Below are 17,721 nucleotides of genomic sequence, written 5' to 3'. Positions count from 1 at the left end.
TATGATATACTAGGAAGAGGGCCAGTGATTCCACTGACTACGCTCTTGGTCTCCCATTTGTGAGCCTCTGGGAGCTTTAGTTTCCCTATCTAGAAGAGTAAGGGTAAGAATAGAAGCCGCCTCACATGGCTACTATGATAAGGAAGTAATAGCATGTATGTGGAAACCCTGTACAAAACAGAAAACATCTAGATGGTGGATATTATTTTATTTCTTTCATGCTCTCTGCTTAATTCAACACCTGCCATTTTTATTTACTGGATATACTATTAGGAAACCTGAACCTGGATAATATGTGAAGGGTACACTTCATAAGGAACTGAAAGTGAATCTGTAGGAAACTGAGAGGCTGTATATCTTCATATACTTAAATACGAAAAGAAGCCTTTGCTGACACTACTGAAGGTATTATCAAGCTACCAGGAGGATCTACTAATGTGCATTTAGGCACATAAAGCGCTCCTTTTCCTTCACAGGGAGGGGTCTCTGGAGGGTTCCTGGGAACGTCCTCTGGTGAAGCATGCAGAAAAAGTGACAGTGCATTTCCAACTAACTAGTCTAAAAGGTTGGTCAAGTATCATTTAAGATAGGCGTTTAGGATGTTTAGAAATGACACCTAATTTCCCTGTTACACCAAAGCCCAAAGCACATCACAACTGTACTTTGTCATGGGGAACATCAGAATTTCTCATTTCAGAAAACTAGCTTCATCTTTTATTTTGAAATACCACTTTCAATCTTATGGGAAACTTAAACAGATGTGACTGAGTTTAAAGAAAACCTAGAGCTTCTCTAGAGCTTATAGCAATTTGGAGGGTCATGGAAATTCTGGATAAATCTGCTTAGTAAATGGACTTCTGCTTGTCTAAAACTAAATGGAAATGCACTGTATCTTTTCCAAATGAATGGGTAGCATAATTGGTGGGCAACCTACTCACCAGGCTATGAGAGATTTTCTATAGTCAGCAAGGGGGAAAAAGGAGGACAGAAGCATAATATTTTAAATGCAAGAAAAATACTAGGCCAGTAAATGTTTTTCCAACCATTCTCTAAAACTGTTTCTCAAGGATAAGTTTTTTCTCTGACCCAAGGCAGTCTGTAGACAGCTATGGAGTCATCCAAGCACTTTTATTGTAGTTGAGCCATGCTTCCCTTAAAAATTTCCATGATGCTTTGGAAGGTTTTATTATAAATGAAATATTTAAGAACTCTGCTCAAGCTTTATCCAGAGCACTTAGTATTCAACTCTATTATTATTAACTCTGTAAGTACAGTTTCTAATAATTGTCATGAAACGCCTAAACAATATTTTTTTTTTGCAATTGACCTTAGACGTAATTCTAAATTTTATCATAAACTCTAGATTTTTGTGCTCAAATACCAATTCAAATCCTCCTGGAGGTTTTCATCCCTGATGTGTAATCAGAGATACTCAATGATGCTAAGCACACTTTTTGCTGAAAGCACTTTTTCTCTCAGTTTCAGTGAAAGCAACAGTAAAATGTCCATTACGGAAACCAGTTTAATTAGCAATCACAAATCAGAAGCAGAATCTTTGTTTTCAGTTTCTTTGCTAAAGTTTTGCTCAGGCTGACAAAGAATCTAATATAAAAAAACATGGTTTGGCCATTAAAAGAGATTCAACAGGAAAAAGAACACTAAAATGTGGAGTCCTTCCTATAAATTATAAGCACATACCACAACTACTAAAGTTATTTCAATTAAAAGAATAAACAGGCTCAAACATTCCCATGACACCCTCTGTAGTTAGATTATTGCATTAATACTTTAAAAGTAGAGTACTCAAATAAAAGCCAATTAAAGTTTATAAAATATAAAACCAACTGGTAAGAAGGATTCTAAAATTTTAAGTTATAAAACTATTTAAACAGCACTAAGTTCTTATTTTATATACTATCAACACTTACAGAAAAGTCAAAACTCTCAAACTAGAAAATGTAACACAACTGACTTTTGAATTCTGAATAGTAAAGCTTTTTTTAAATGATTTTTTTTTTTTTTTTACCATTAGGCCATAGATCTCAGAAGAACTCCGGACATTTGGAAGAATTTTCATCGGAATTTCAAAAAATCTGAAAAACAGTAAGATAAGATTGGGTATATAACACCATTTTATTTTTTATTTTTTTATTTTTTTTTAAATTTTATTTTATTATATTATGTTAATCACCATACAGTACATCCCCAGATTCCGATGTAAAGTTTGATGCTTCATTAGTATAACACCATTTTAAATAAATATCTAGAAACATTTATATGTATTTAAAGACAAAAATGTAAACTGCAATTAAACAATGGAGGTATGTGAGCGCAGAGTTAAAGAATAAGCCAGCAGAACACAGTTGTATGTTTGGATATTTATCATTCTAACTTTATACAAGCTGATAAAAAAATAAGAAACCCACAAAAAACAAAGTACTTTTCTAAAGAAACCTAATCTTCCTAATCAAGACAAATAATTTAGCCTGTTTGCTATATATCCAACAATAGTCTCTTCTTTGAAAACACAGTATAGGCTTGTATACTGTAGTTGAAACATCAACAATTAAAGTTTGGTACTCCACCAACATCTGAAAATAGAAAGACTTAGGTTATAAATAGCTAATGTATTGGGAAGTGCTTCTTAGGGCAAAACACAACTCACTCGCAGAGCTCTTTATCCCATTCCAGAGAATGAATGTTGAAAAGCATTGTCCTACTTGCATTTGTTACATCCGTACAATGGACACCTCCATTGGCCCCTCCTGTCAAACTCTAGACAGAATAAAAGGACATGTTAGATTTGTACTAATTTGCTATTTATTTATTTATTTTCATTTTTAAAGAAGATTTATTTATGTAGTTGAGAGAGAGAGAGAGAAGAGAGCCGAGAGAGAGAACATGTGAGCAGGGGGAGGGGCAGAGGGAGAGAATCCCCAAGCAGACTCCCTGCAGAGCGCGGAGCCCAAGCGTAGGCTTGATCTCAGGACCCTGGGATCATGAGCTGAGCCAAAATCAAGAGTTAGATCCTCAACCAATTGAGGCACCCCCTAATTTGCCATTTAATTTACATGTCGTCAAGGGCCATAATCAGTAGCAGAGTGCATAAAGCAGGAGAACGGAATGGGTCAATTATTTAATTTCCTAGTTTTCAGCAGTGTCCAATAGAAATACGCTAGCTACATGCATAATTTTTAATTTTCTAGTAGCTAAATTTAAAAAGTATAAAGAAGCAGGTGAAATTATTTTAATAACACTATATATTTTATTTAACCCAATATATCCAAAATATCCTTTATTTATTTATTAAAGATTTATTTTAAACAAAATTTTAAGTAACCTCTACACCCAACATGGGATTTGAACTTACAACCCTGAGATCAATAGTCGTATGCTCCACTGGCTAAGCCAACCAGGCACCCCCCCAAAATATCCTATTAATATAAAAAATTATTACTGAGACATCTTACCTATGTGTTTATTTTTTTTTATTTTTAAGTAATCTCTACACCCAACATGAGGCTTGAACTCACAACCCCCAGATCAAGAGTTGCATGTTCTACTGACTGAGCCAGCCAGGTGCTCCAACATTTTACCTACTTAAGTACAGTATATATTTTATACTCACAGCACATCTTGATTCAGACTAGCCATATCTGAAGTGCTCAGTAGCCAAACGTGCTTAACTGCCTACCGTATTAGCAGAGTTCTAGTAAATTGGTGGTTAAACAAACAAACAAAAAAAATCAGTTTTGCTTTCATCTGTTATCTTTGGAAAAGTCAGTCTTACTAAATTTGGCAAAGTGAAATATATTAGCATGTCTGCCTCTTCAGGATCTTACAGAACTCTGTGCTGCTGTTTCTCTGTTTGTGATTTAGTTTTTTGGAATAACAATTCTCATTGGGTTGTGCCTACCCAAGCATGTATCCTGAAAGCAGAGTTTTAAATTCTCCCGTGTTAATACCCTCGAGCAGTGCTGCCTTCTTTTGCGTGGGAGCAATAAGAGGTAAGAAAGGAACAACAGTAGAGAAAAGGCATCTCAGCACCCGGGGTGTAGGTCCCCCACCCCGCAGCTAACTGAGCTCCCTCCTGCAGCTCACAGGTGCCACACCCTGCCTTACTCTGGTTTCGAGCAACTGATTGTCAGAACTATTGTCAGAACTAGTTCAACTGTGACAGGCATGAAAACTGCGGGCGAAGAGAGCTCCAAGCCCAGTGTGCCCTGGCCAAGCACAGGGAGGCGTGGGGAAAATACTGCTTCCTGGTACTGGTTCTGGAAGATCTGTTCTGTGGATCTGGCAAGTGAGAATGGGGACAATATTCCTCTGAACTCTCTTGAATGTTGAAGAAGATAATCACATACTTACTGAAGTAATTACAAGTGAAATTATATGTGTGGGGATTTGCTTTACAATTATCTGTGGGGAGAAAGAGTATGTGAGTATAGCTGAAACAAGATTGGCCATAGTTGATTGCTGTAGCTGGCACACTGTTGCAGAGGTTCGGTTCATTATGCTTTTCCCTCTCTTTTTGGGTGTATTTGAAAAATGCCCATAATAAAAATAACAGAGAACAAAAAAGAGAAAGGGGGAGAGAGAATACGCACTTCTAAGATAACTCTGGGAAATGTCTAAAATGTTAGTTTCTACTCATCTGTGTTCAGCTTAGGCAAAAAGATTACACATCGAAATTCCACTATGATTTTTTCTCATTACGGCTTAATAAGAGAGAGCTGTGTAATGCTGAAAGCAAATGATAAAAGTCACATAGGTGCTCTATTATGTTAAATAGTTACTTCTTTTAAGAAATGACCACTGGAAAAGAGCATATGATAGGCAAGAGAAAAAGACTATCTAAATTACTAATTACTAATTAATTACCTAAATTATTTTTCCTAAGGATAATAGATATGAGATGTGGTTTTGGTAATCACCCTCCATTTTTATGGAAATAAAGCAAGAAAAATGAGGAGGAAGTAGGCAAAAATGCCTCTTAAATTGGAGGCTGAAATGTTCTGCTGTCTCTTGAGTGGCTTTTCTTTTTTAAAAAATTTTTTTAATAATAATTTTTTATTATGTTATGTTAGTCACCATACAGTACATCCTTAGTTTTTGATGTAGTGTTCCATGATTCATTATTTACGTATAACACCCAGTGCACCATGCAATCACTGGCCTATCCCAATCCCTCACCCTGTCCCCTATGAAGCCCTCAGTTTGTTTCCCAGAGTCCATAGTTTGAGTGGCTTTTCTTAATAATTTTGCCAACTAAAAAATTTGAACTCGGAGCACCTGGATGGCTTAGTTGGTTGAGTGACAAACTCTTGATTTTAGCTCAGGTCATGATCTCAGGTTCATGAGATGGAACCCAGGTCAGCTCCGTGCTGGGCATGGAACCTGCTTAAGATTCTCTTTTTCCCTCCCCCTCTGCCCCTCTTCCAGCTCATGCGTGCACACATGCACTCTCTCTCTCTCAAAGAAATAAATAAGTAAAACATTTTTTTAAAATTTTGAACTCTTAGTAGAAAATACAGAGTAGGCAAGGCAGTCTAAAAAAATTCTGAAAAATTTTCTCCATACATACATTATATTTAAACGTACCCAAATAAGCCATGAATCGATGGTCCCAAAAAGAGCTCTATCTTCTTCAACAGCCCTTTGAACTTTTCTCACATTGTCAAGGAGCCAACGAAGTTTCACTGCACTGAAGTAAGTGCTAAGTGGAAGGCCTGTCTTGGACTAAACACAGTTATGAAATTCAACCAGCAAATTAAGTTCCCAACAGTTTAAAAAATAAAACACCAAACCAAGAAACTCAACAAATCACAAAATATTCAATGGCCCTAGAGTTAATCCCATGGTATTATGGATAAAAATAATTTTCCTATCTCATGGCACAGGAAAGCATGTTCATGAACAAAGATCAGCGTGATATGTTTGCAGTTCAAAGAGCATCCACGTTGCAAGGTAAAGAGAAAATTAAATGACACAACACCCTGTAATCTAGAGTGAACACATAGATGTTAGCTTTTGCAGTGTGTATTACATGCAGGACCTAGTCTGAAACTCTGCCTTTTCATTTTATATTTCATGAAAGTGATATTTTAAACTATTAAAAATCAGAGAGTATATCAAACCATAACCAGAAAATTTTGTTTTAAAACATATAAGACTTAATAACAATATACATATACGTGTAAAAATATATTATAAATAATATATACATATACACATACATATTCAAATAACACAACATAAAATAAATGGAGAATAAAGGACATGCCAGATGAAAGCAACACTGAGTCGCTCTATATAAGAAAGTGGTTGCCTAAAAACTCAGTGAGTACATTAAACAAAGGGAGGGCATACTGAATAAAGGATAAATGGTAAATACAAAACACATATGGGCTAATCAATCTTCCTTGAGAATGGATCAGATCCAATTTTGTTAGTATATTAAATACCAAATATATTTATAAGGGCTGATGAAAGTGGTTAAGAAGATTCATACATCAAAATAATGCAACTATCTTTCCCCTCCCCTAATCCTTAGTCTCCTGATTTATCACCTAACTACAGAAAGTGATACCATTTTCCTTCTTATCTGCTATGGATATGTTTGGTAAGAAAATTCACACCAAACCATTTCAAAATTTAATGCACCCTGTAAGTTATGACTCTTAACTCATGGTTTTCTAGCTTTCTTAGAAAAAAAGTAAGATTGATACTCAAAAATAATGAGAGGAAATAATTTATGGGATTATTCCTCTTTGACTTGAAGGACCAAAGGTCATTCCACAAAGCCAACAGTGAGGTAGTCGATAATACCTCATTTTAATGATTTAGGTAGCAAGTGTAAAAGTTGCCTAAAATGGCACTGAAGAGAAAAACATGCATCACTTGAAACAAAGTGCAGCTGGAGGTGGCGGTGAGGATTGGGCATGGTGACAAAGAAGAACAGCATAGGAAATGGGTAAGGGTATGTTAAGGACTAGCCTGAAGTTATTCGGGGGCGGGGGCTGAGAGTAGGGAATGGTTTGTTAAATTGCTACAATTCATGGGATTTGAACCCTAGTTTCAGAACTAAGAACCACTGTTTTAAGAGTCCCACTGACAAATATGAAGGGGCTATGCCAAGAAAACAGAACTTCCTTTGGATGCTAGGAGAAGTGGACCTTGACCTTGATATGAAACATACCTTGCCTGTTTCAAAAATTCTCTCTCCCTTCAGTTAACCCAAGAGAGCTCTACATATGGATTGAAATTTAGGCACTTTTTATCAGCCTCCTTCCTAGGAAGACAGTGGCAGGAGTTCAGTGAGGAGCTGGAGTGACTTTTAATTTCTCTCCCTGAATCCAGATGCCTAAAAGCTCAAATGCCTCCAGAACTTTTTTTTGACAGATAGTAGAAAACAAGAGGGAGAATGGTTTAGTCCCTGGGACACTTTATAATCCCCTCCGGCCTATCAAGCTGAGACTATGAATCCTCTAATCCACCACAGGGCAAGAAGACAGAAAGGTAAATACTCGAGTTGTCCTCAACTGTCTGCGGAGAACTAGTCTATAAAACATATCAACTAACTATTGTGCAATAGGATGTAAGGCCTGAATCATCTTTCAGGTGAAATCTCTATAACTTTTTTTTTTAAAACAAGCATTCTTACAGTATACTTTTGAAGAGATCTCTTACCTTGACAAAGTTATTATTTCCTGGAATTCTTTTACTAAGATTCTCAACGGTAGACTGGGTTCTTAGATCAAGCCACACTATAGACCAAAATATAATAACATATATGAAAAACTTCATTTAAAAATTCAGATCTTCATGAAATCACTGTCAAGGATAGGAGACTGATTAGTTTCCATAAGCAATTAAAATGCTAGAGCTTTCAAAAGATTGAAATTAGAAAATTAGAAATGAATGGGCATATTGTTAGAAAAAATAAATTTATGAGGAAGAATTTAAAGCCTTTGTGCAAAATTACAGACTAAGTTAGAAGAACAATACAAACCTGAGGGCACTTATTTTGTATCCTTTTGATAGAAAAAAACCAATGAAACAATATTTTGGATAAGAAGTTCCTAAGAACACATGAGTACAGAGAAAATCTAAATGCTTGGCAGGCCAGTTGCCAGGGCATGGCACACCGCTCAGGATCACCGTACCGGGTAGAAAGCAGGTATCTTCTAAAACTTGGGAGCAATTTGTGACAAAGCAGAGAACCTGGTACTATTTATTGAAGGAAAAAGATTCAGTCTCTCCCCTATGAAAGGCTTCTGTGCAGTAAATGCTTCCATTTCAAAAGCAGTCTAGATGCCAGAATTGTTAAAAGAACTGTTTAAAGGTCACCATTCTTGCTCCATGCTGGATTGTAAAAAATCTATTTTAAGAGATCAACATTATTTACACTAAGTATCATCCGCTTTCGGATCCTCTAGTAGAAAATATTTCTGTTCTGCTTCGGGACAGAAGGCCTGAGAAAGAGAAGGTGCCACATAGCACGGAAAGCAACTGTGAAAGGTAACGGACAGGTCAACTGAGTGTTCCTTGTCAGATTTAAGTTTTGTACTTAACTTCTATCACTTTTCATCTGTTCGCGTCACTTGGTATTTTTAGGCACTGACTGCGCTCAGACGCCTCCTGGAAAGCCTCAGGCCCATAGTTTATTTCAAGGGCACCTGGGAAGCGAACGCGGGCTTACCCCCTCCACACGTGAATGCAGGCACGTCACTGCATCGTTGGGCTCGCCCTTTAGACTATTCCTCTCTCTCCATTTAAAAACCGTGCCTTCCCATACGTAGTGAATTTTAATCAGTTCCTTCTAATTCCTTGAACTGTCATTTCCCCCGAGGGCTGCCTGAGCTTGATTTTGGCAGGTGGCTACTTCAGGACAACAGGCTGGTTTCTGTAGGTGCGAAAAGCCGCGAGAAAAGGCTCATTGCACCCGAGGAAAGAGGAGGCGGAGAGGAACACCAGGGGGAAGGCGTGGCCTGCAGCGCACATCTGCATTTGCTGCGCACCACGTCTTCCTCTTGCTCCTGGAACCGCATCTCAACTTCCCTTCATGCTCTCCTCCTTCTCAGCCGTGAGGTTTGCCAGAGGCTGGACCCTACCCCCAGCTCCAGGACCACGTCCCGATCCCCGTGACTGGTTCAGTAGACAGCGTGTGGTCTCATCAGCCCAACGGACATTTGTGCTCAGTCTGCCAGAGCCCCTCTCCTCAGCACCACAAGGCCGTGTGGGGCTCGGCCTGCTGCCCCCGTGAAGAGAGAGCTGAACTGGCCACATCTGGAGCCATCCCAGAAGGCTTGCGGGGGAATCCAGGTCATGCTGTCCGAGTCTAGAATCAAACAGCACCTGAACTAAGCTACTGTTGCATTGCCGGTTCCTTGAACAAAAGAATTACTTTTTTTTGAAATTTTTCACTTTATTGAGTTAGGGCTGAGTTTTCTAGCCCTTGCACTGTGATTGATATAAGCCATTAACAGCAGCAGCAGCAGCAGCAGAGTTGGCAAGCACTCCCCTGTCCAGGGCACCAAGGCAGTCCACTTTTCACAGAGGGGCCGTTTTGCATGACTGTGACCTTCCTCGTAGGCAACCCCAGCAGGTGTTAACGGGAGTAACTGGGGAAAGGAGAGGAACTCAAGACAGAAGTCTGTGACAGGTAGAATTAACAAACACATCTCAGTTCTCAGTGTTTCGAGCTACAACAGACTGGGGGCTTACAAACATTTGAGTGTGTTTCGACTACCTACTCTGAAAAAATGAAATAGGATGGATTAGGATGGAAAATAACAGAGTTCACTGAACTCAGTAAAGTAAGTACAGACTTGTAAAACTTTTTAGTTATGTGAGTTTGATGAATCATGATGTAAAACATATTTCGCATCAAGGGACATGAACAAAGGACCTGAAAGTTATTGTTCTGGGCTGTTTAGTGACCCAAAGCCTCTTAGGTCGGGGTTTTTCTGTATTTTAATATAAATAATCACTAGGGAGCTTAAAGATGGACCCCATTCCCTGAAATTCTAGGCCAATAAGTAGGTCCAGGGAGGGAGCCCAGAAATACACCTTTTAAATAGGAGCTCACCTTTTAACAAACACTGCGGGACTCCACAGCAGTGGTCCTTACCCAGAAAGCATACCGGAATCCCCTGGATAAACTGGAAATCACACATTCCAAGCCCTACCTTGCAGGATTCTGGTTGTGGGTCTAGGCAAGGAAGGCCTGAGTTTTTCTACTTTTGTTATAAGTACCCAAGTTATTCAGTATTATATACTAGAACTTGAGAAGCTCTTTTCTAGGGCATGATCTTTAGGATATGGAATTTTCCAGCTGTTTCTTTAAAAATCAAATGACAGACAAACTGATGACCAGGTGGCTCCCCTGAGTCCCAGTGACTCTGTAACTTGATTGTTCCTGGCCAATGACCACTTTTATGTAACTGGGCACTTTACCCCTCACTTGAGAGCTTGCAAGTATCCACAGTGGAATCCACAGAAATCAACTCCTCACCAAAATGAATCAAGGCACCGCACGTGAAATCAGGAGACCAAAGTTCTAGGTCTTCTGATTTTGCCACCAACAAGCTATGTGACTCAAGCAAGTCATTTTATCCCTCATGGCTTAGATTTCCTGAATATAAAATAAGACAGTAGGACTAGAGGGTCTCTGTGGTCCCTCTCCTGCCATAACCCCATGATCACAGAAGGCTGGCAGATTCATTTTGTTTTTATACCCCCAGAGTTTAAGGCAATTAGAATACATGGAATGAATTAGTACAACTGCCAAGGAGAAAAATGTCAGTGGATGATACACTACCAAACAATTCACAAATGCTCAAAATTAATTGAATTAAGAACAAAAAAATTAGGAAACTCATTAAAGAAGCTAAGATGGCAGAATTAGATTTGCAGGAAAAGAGACCAAAAGCCAAAGAGAAGACCCCAAGATGGAGGACCAAGCCCCTTGTGGAGGTAATTTTCGAGAACAATCAAAAGAAGTGCCAGATCCACGTCCAGCAGCGGTGGTCAATTTCCCCCATCATGGTTGAGGCGGAAGGCCGGGAGGTAAGCAGGAGCCGGAGCACCAATACCTGAGGGAGTGCCAGCAGCTTGAACTGAAGAGCCAGAGGGAGCAACGGCAACTGGATCTGAAGGGCCAGGAGAAACTGGAGCGGCTGGAGCATTAGGAGAAATAATGGCAATTCATGCTAGAGGTGGCCAGATTCAAGGTGTGTGTTCTCTCGTTGACCACTTAGAAAACGGTAGCCCCCTTGGGCAAGTTCACCAGAATTAACATTTTCTACGCATTTAAGCATAGAAAAAGCAAAAGAAGAGACATGGGGTAGATGGGAAACGAAGGCAGTGCAGTCAGTCTCTGGTTCTACTTCAGGATGACTCTTCCCTACCTCACCACGGATCTGCGCCCTGGTTAGAAAAGTGGCTCAGCCGGTGACTGACTGCTCACCCAACCCGTGAATCGAGAAACGCTGTGTGCTGTAGTGAGTGAGCCTTCCTTAGAAGGCTGGGGCGATTCACAGGAAGACGTGGAAAGGCTGCTCTGGGAAGTCATGGCCCCAAGAAAGCACTTCCCCGATAGGGTGGCAGGAGGTGAAGCCCACCACCACAACCAGGAGAAGCAGGGAGCTGCTAAGTTGCAAAGTATTTGGAAAAAAAAATAAGAAGGAAAACAGACGCTAGGGAGTCCGGAACACTATACAGCCTGCTTTTATAAGGTGGGTCCCTTATGTAGACCCAGTAAATCTGGTTTAAATGGTTCAAACCATGAAATGAGTAAGTTAAAAAAAACCCACTTGGAATACACTTTCATTTGTATTAAATAAAGTCACATCCAATATAGGTCCGTTAGATTTAGTCTGGTCTGAAACACCAAGTTTTAAGAGTGAAGAGAAATGTGGCCCAACGCCCACAGACCAGCGTCAGTTTGGTGACGTAGTACAGTACAGAGGAAGAAATGATTTTGAGGATATTTAGAAATTTTGTATCCGTTTTGGTTAGTCAGAACAAAAGAAGGGAAAAGTACCTAAGAAAAAAGTTTAAAATTCACCAGAAATAGTGGGAATTATTTTCAGCAGACTAGAAGCGAAGGCACATAACACAGCTCCTCTGGGAGGGCTGTGAGCAGCTACAGGGCTGCCGAGAAGGGAGACGGAGGTGAGGCCCCAGGTCCCGATGCACACCGGAAGCATGGACTGCTGACAGTGACACAAAGTGTTCTAAGCTTGCTTCCCCCACAGAGACTGAATAATAGTCAACCAGATTTAATTGCTACGTGTTATCACTTGCCAAAAGTTAAGCTATTAATTAAGCTGGGTAAGAGGCCACTTGCGAAGGAGAAAAGACTATAATCGATGACTGTCCCTCACCTGATGACATTTTCAAAAATCACATGGGGCCAAAAGAAAAATGGAGAGTTAGGGAGGGGGGTGATTTAAAACATATATGCCACAATGTGGGGACTGAAAACTATTTCAGCTCTTAGGTGTGTAAATGCCAGAATGCCAATGACTCACACAAGTGTGTGTGAACCAGGTAAGCTCTGCATTTCTCCTAGAACACTTGTCATGTATAAACCAATCATTCCATTTGGCATTCCTGGATTAAAAAGACCATCAGCCAATTCAGAACACTGGGCGTGCTAACACTCACTGAAGCCTTCTATTCTGCTAGGCACTGTAAGTACTCTACCTGTATTAACTCGCTAGGTTTTACCTCATGCCTAAGAGGTCCACACTTTCAATGTCTCCACTTTAACTGTTGAGGGAACAGGCACAGAATGGTAATAAGTGGAAAAGCCAGGATTTGAACCCAGAGTCTGAATCCAGCATGAAACTCCAACGACGCAGGTAAGCCAGAATGAATTCAAAGTCTTAAAACGAAATATAAAGAAATATTAAAGATCAGAAACCTCAAGGGTGAAATCAAATTCAGTTTCTTTTTAAATTGGCCAGAGTTGAAGAATTCATTAACTGCCAAATACACAGAATTTTTTACTCCCGATTGAAGGAAATATAAGACATTCAAAGAATCTTGTGATAAAGGATTTGAAGTAAGGAGAAATTAAGTATATCTTGATCAAGCTGAATATTCTAGGTCTTACAAAAGTAAAAAAATCTGCTCCTTTCCAAAGCAAAACAATAAAAACAAAACCACACTTCAGTTGTTTAAAGACAAGTGTGCTTCCAAGTTTCAGGTAGCTTGTCATTTATGGTTTTCTTTCTTTTTTTTTAAAGATTTTATTTATTTATTTGACAGAGAGAGAGAGACAGCCAATGAGAGAGGGAACACAAGCAGGGGGAGTGGGAGAGGAAGAAGCAGGCTCCCAGCAGAGGAGCCTGATGCGGGGCTCGATCCCAGAGCACCGGGATCACGCCCTGAGCCAAGGCAGATGCTTAACAACTGAGCCACCCAGGCGCCCCTACGGTTTTCTTTCATGCTGATACTCTGAAATACAACTCAGCCTTAGAAAAGGTTAAAAAAATTGAGCTCAAGTTTCCTTCAGATCTTGACAAATGATTACACAGGTCTGATCACTGGCCCAGGGTTAACCAGTACATAAAAAGTAAAAAAGGCAAAGAGGATGATCAATGTTTACAACCACAACACTCTGCATAAACAGTTATATGTCATGGGGCACTTTATTTTTTTTTAAAAGATTTTATTTATTTATTTGAGAGAGGGAGAGAGAGCGAGAGAGAGAGGGAAGAGGCGCAGAGAGAGAGAGGGACAAGCAGACTCTGTGCTGAGCGCGGAGCCTGACGTGGGGCTTGATCCTACAACCCTAAGATCATGACCTGAGCTAAAATCAAGAGTCAGACACTCAACCAAATGAGTCACTCAGGCAAGGCGCCCCTATTTTTATTTTTTTGAAGATTTTATTTGAAGTAATCTCTACACCTAATGTGGAACTCGAACTAAAACCTCAAGATCAAGAGTCACAGGTTCCACTGACTGAGCCAGCAAGGAGCCCCGCAGGAAATTTTAAATCCAACATCTTAGAAAAAAATGTTTGCCGTACCATTTCAATAAAGAAAAATGGATCGGAGACAATGATTTTTGTCCGTGGTTTTCTTTCATATACATAAAGGTCTTAAATCAGTGACTCTTGCCTCCCTGGATGTTAGTCTTTAATACGAATAATATTTTTGTGTTAAAGCATGAATTGTGCTCTCCAGAAAGCTATTGGAGCAAGGGTCATATGGTGCTAGGCTTGCCATGCACCCCCATCAACCATAAGAGAGAGATAAAGCCTGTACAAGAAGGAGGGAAGTGGGTGGGCCATTCTCCTTAGGCCAGAACGTCTCACTGGTGGTGTCAAGAAACGTGCACATGAAGATATAAGACATCACTGATTCAACCCTTTCCCTACCACTTCAGTGGTTTGAAGGGCTTGGTTGTGCAGTTGTAGTTGCACTCGGTTTCATCTGTCGTGTATTTTTAAACCCCAACCTTTCTCTCACTAATACTTAGGAGACAGCAAGGTATGTAGACCTTACCTAATAATAAAAGTTGGTTTTGGAAGGAAAAGGCTTAGAAAAATGGCAGCGGTTGGGGTGGAGGGAAGTCCTTGTAGGGGCGCCTGGGTGGCTCAGTCTGTTAAAGTGTCTGCCTTTGGCTCAGGTCACGATCCTGGAATCGAGTCCCACATCAGGCTCCCTGCTCAGAAGGGAACCTGCCTCTTCCCCTGCTTGTGCACACGTGCGCGCTCTCTCTCTTTCTTGACAAATAAATAAATAAAATCTTAAAAAGAAGAATACTGATGAAGGGAATGCTAAGAGGGAGAAAAGCACCACCACGGGGGCAAGGATGAGTGAAGATAGGCGAGAGCAGCCAAAGGACCCAGGGCCACAAAGCTTCTGCAATCCAGCCGGGAGGCCATCAGAGTCAGTGGCCACATCATGGCACAGTGACTCCAAAGCAGTGATGCCAAGTGACACCGCTCTATTTTAGGTACCACACCAAGGATTACCTCTCTTTCCACACAATTAACACATACATTCTCAAACTATATGAAACAGGCCATCTGTGCCTGGATGGACTGATTTAAATTTTTTTTCTGTGCTTGTAAGTCTATCTATTACAAAAGACATCAGTAAACACACACAACTTTATGCGTAAGCAAGAAAAAACAGCCTTTCTCAGTGTTCAACTTCTTCATCAAATGTATTTCAGGTTCACTAACAGGACGGATACTGGGAGGTAAGTTGATGGTTTATTAAGGACCCGTGGGCCATAAACCAGAAGGCCACATAAAAAAGCAATTTTTAAAAAAGAGGAGTGTAGACTGTTTCTCTTGTTGGCTTGTCTATAACAAACACTGCTCATCAGTTTCATAATTGAGTAAGTAAAGAGAGAGATGAAGAGGACAGGCCTAGAGTGATAGATTTATGAGACAAAGAGAGAGGAGAGAGAGAGAGAGAATAAAATCCACAGACTGTGATACAAACAAAGACAAAGCTCAGAGACAAGTGAAAATCTGATTGTTTCCACCAATCCCACCCTGTGTTAAGAGAAAGCTGCTGAAGATTTAATATTATGTTCATATTCTCAACTGAGACTTGCATGGAGATATGACACCTGAGCGTTTTCCTGGGTGACATAAAATTGGAGGCAGAATCAATCTTTGTCATGACCGAGTAGCTTCCCTTCTCAGCTAATTACTCCTTCTCTCTCCTCTTTTTTCACTTCCAGATTCTTCTCCTTAGCCTTCTGAGCCACAAAGGTAAGCACAGTGTCCGCCTGGTTCGTCACTAGCTTGTCTAGGGCTCATCACAGAACCTGTACACAGAAGAGCACTTGAACTTTTGTTGAATAATTTACATTCATTCCTACAGTGAAGTCATCTTTAATAAACTGAGACTCTTACCTCGCTGGTACCGACTTTGAGTCTCCATCTTACATTTGAACAATCTCTTTCCACAAGAGCACCAAACCTAATCGCCCAGAAATGAGCTTTGATTACAAGTCCAATACTCACCTTGTTCAAAGAAGCAAGCCATTTTCCTCCCAGGCTGACACCCCTTAAATCTTAATTTCCTTCCATTATCTGAGGCTAAAAATCTTGCAGCCCTGTTCCCCCTACTCCTCATCTTTATGCCCTATCTGATTTACAAACATACAGGTTGTGACTTTCCTCTGAAAGGTCTTTCCGGTTTGCTTTCTCTCCACTGTCTTGGCACTAATCCCATCCACTGATTAGCAGTCTCGACCTTTGCCAGATTTTACTGCGGAGAAACGAATCTCGTCCCTTTTAACATGCTTACTTACATATTTGGATTTAAATGCCTTCTATTTGCGCTTCCTTCCTGTTTCACATTCCTTTTGCTTTCCTTTTTTGCCTTTTTTTTTAAAAAAATCATTCAACATTCCCCCTTTATAAGCTTGTTAATTATACATTATTTTATTCTCATTGCGTGCCCTGGAGATGATTACAACATGCGTCCTTGACAGTACAAGGACCTCAAAAACAGTTTAGACTCATCTACTCCAAATTCCTTTCATGTACAACCGTTGTTGCGTATTTTTTTTTTTTTAAAGATTTTATTTATTTATTTGACAGGATAGAGACAGCCAGCGAGAGAGGGAACACAAGCAGGGGGAGTAGGAGAGGAAGAAGCAGGCTCATAGCAGAGGAGCCTGACGTGGGGCTCGAACCCATAACGCGGGATCACGCCCTGAGCCGAAGGCAGACGCTTAACCGCTGTGCCACCCAGGCGCCCCGCGTATTTTAATTCTTAAAAAATTTTGAACATCATAAGATATTATGGTTTTATGCCATCAAAATTCAGGTTTTGTTTGTCTTTGCCTTTATATTTCACCTTAATTACTTAAGGATATTTCACAGGTATAGAATCCTAGATGGAAGTTACGCTCATTTAGCACTTCAGAGGTTTCATTCTATTAGATTCTCACTTACTTTGTTCCCATTGAAAAATCAACTGAGGGCACCTTTCCCTCTGCCTGTTCTCCTCCTACTTGTACTCTCTCTCTGTCAAATAAATAAACAAAATCTTTAAAAACAAATCAACTGAATGTCAGTGTGGCTCTCTTGAAGGTCACATCCCCCGGCTACGTAAAAATTTTTCTTTTTATCTTCAGGTCTCCGCATATGTTTACATATGGCTTTCTGTGTATTGATCTTGCCTGGGAATCACAGTGCTTCTTGACTCTGTGATATCTTTCATCAGTTTTGAAAAACCTTATCATTTCTCTTTCCTTTTCTCCTAGGACTTCAATTACAAATATGTTAGACCTCCTCACCTTATCCCATCTTTCTCCCAGATTCTTTTCCGTTTTCTAAACCTTTGTCTCTCTGTGCTCCAGTCTGGATGTTTACTTCGGATCTCTCTTCCAGTTCACTAATCCATCTTCAGCTGTGTCTAATCTGATATAAAACTCATCAACTGAGTTTTTAATACAGTTCCAGAATTTCTATTTTTAAATTCCTAACTCTTGGCTAAGGTGATCGATCTTGTCAAGGAATTCCTTGAACATGTTGATCATGATTAAAGTTTGATAACTCTAATATTGGGATTTCCTATGGGTTGGTTTCTAAGGGTATATGTTTCTGTTGGTTTTTAGTCATGTCTTATTTTGTATGCTTGGTTTTTTTAAAATAGAAAACTAGAAATCATATGTGAAAAACTAGAGATAATTTTCCTCCGAAAAATGTTCACTTTTACTTCTGAATAGGTCACC

The 17,721-nt window shown here is 39.8% G+C and overlaps 1 protein-coding gene across 2 annotated transcripts in view; it reads right to left on the bottom strand.

The window, feature by feature from the left end:
• Positions 1–17,721, bottom strand: part of GK (glycerol kinase) — a 71,917-nt gene that overhangs the window by 32,505 nt on the left and 21,691 nt on the right. For both annotated transcript variants that reach the window (XM_011222081.3, XM_034649606.1), the window contains exons 5-8: positions 7,690–7,766; positions 5,602–5,739; positions 2,666–2,775; positions 2,027–2,093 (exon numbers count right to left, since the gene is read on the bottom strand). In XM_011222081.3, coding sequence (XP_011220383.2) covers positions 2,027–2,093; positions 2,666–2,775; positions 5,602–5,739; positions 7,690–7,766 — 392 coding nt within the window. The remainder of the gene's footprint in view (positions 1–2,026; positions 2,094–2,665; positions 2,776–5,601; positions 5,740–7,689; positions 7,767–17,721) is intronic.

The sequence above is a fragment of the Ailuropoda melanoleuca genome, chromosome X (assembly GCF_002007445.2).
Source record: "Ailuropoda melanoleuca isolate Jingjing chromosome X, ASM200744v2, whole genome shotgun sequence".
NCBI classification, from domain to species: domain Eukaryota; kingdom Metazoa; phylum Chordata; class Mammalia; order Carnivora; family Ursidae; genus Ailuropoda; species Ailuropoda melanoleuca.
Note: the sequence above shows the minus strand (reverse complement) of the source record. Positions and strands in the feature narration are given on the sequence as shown.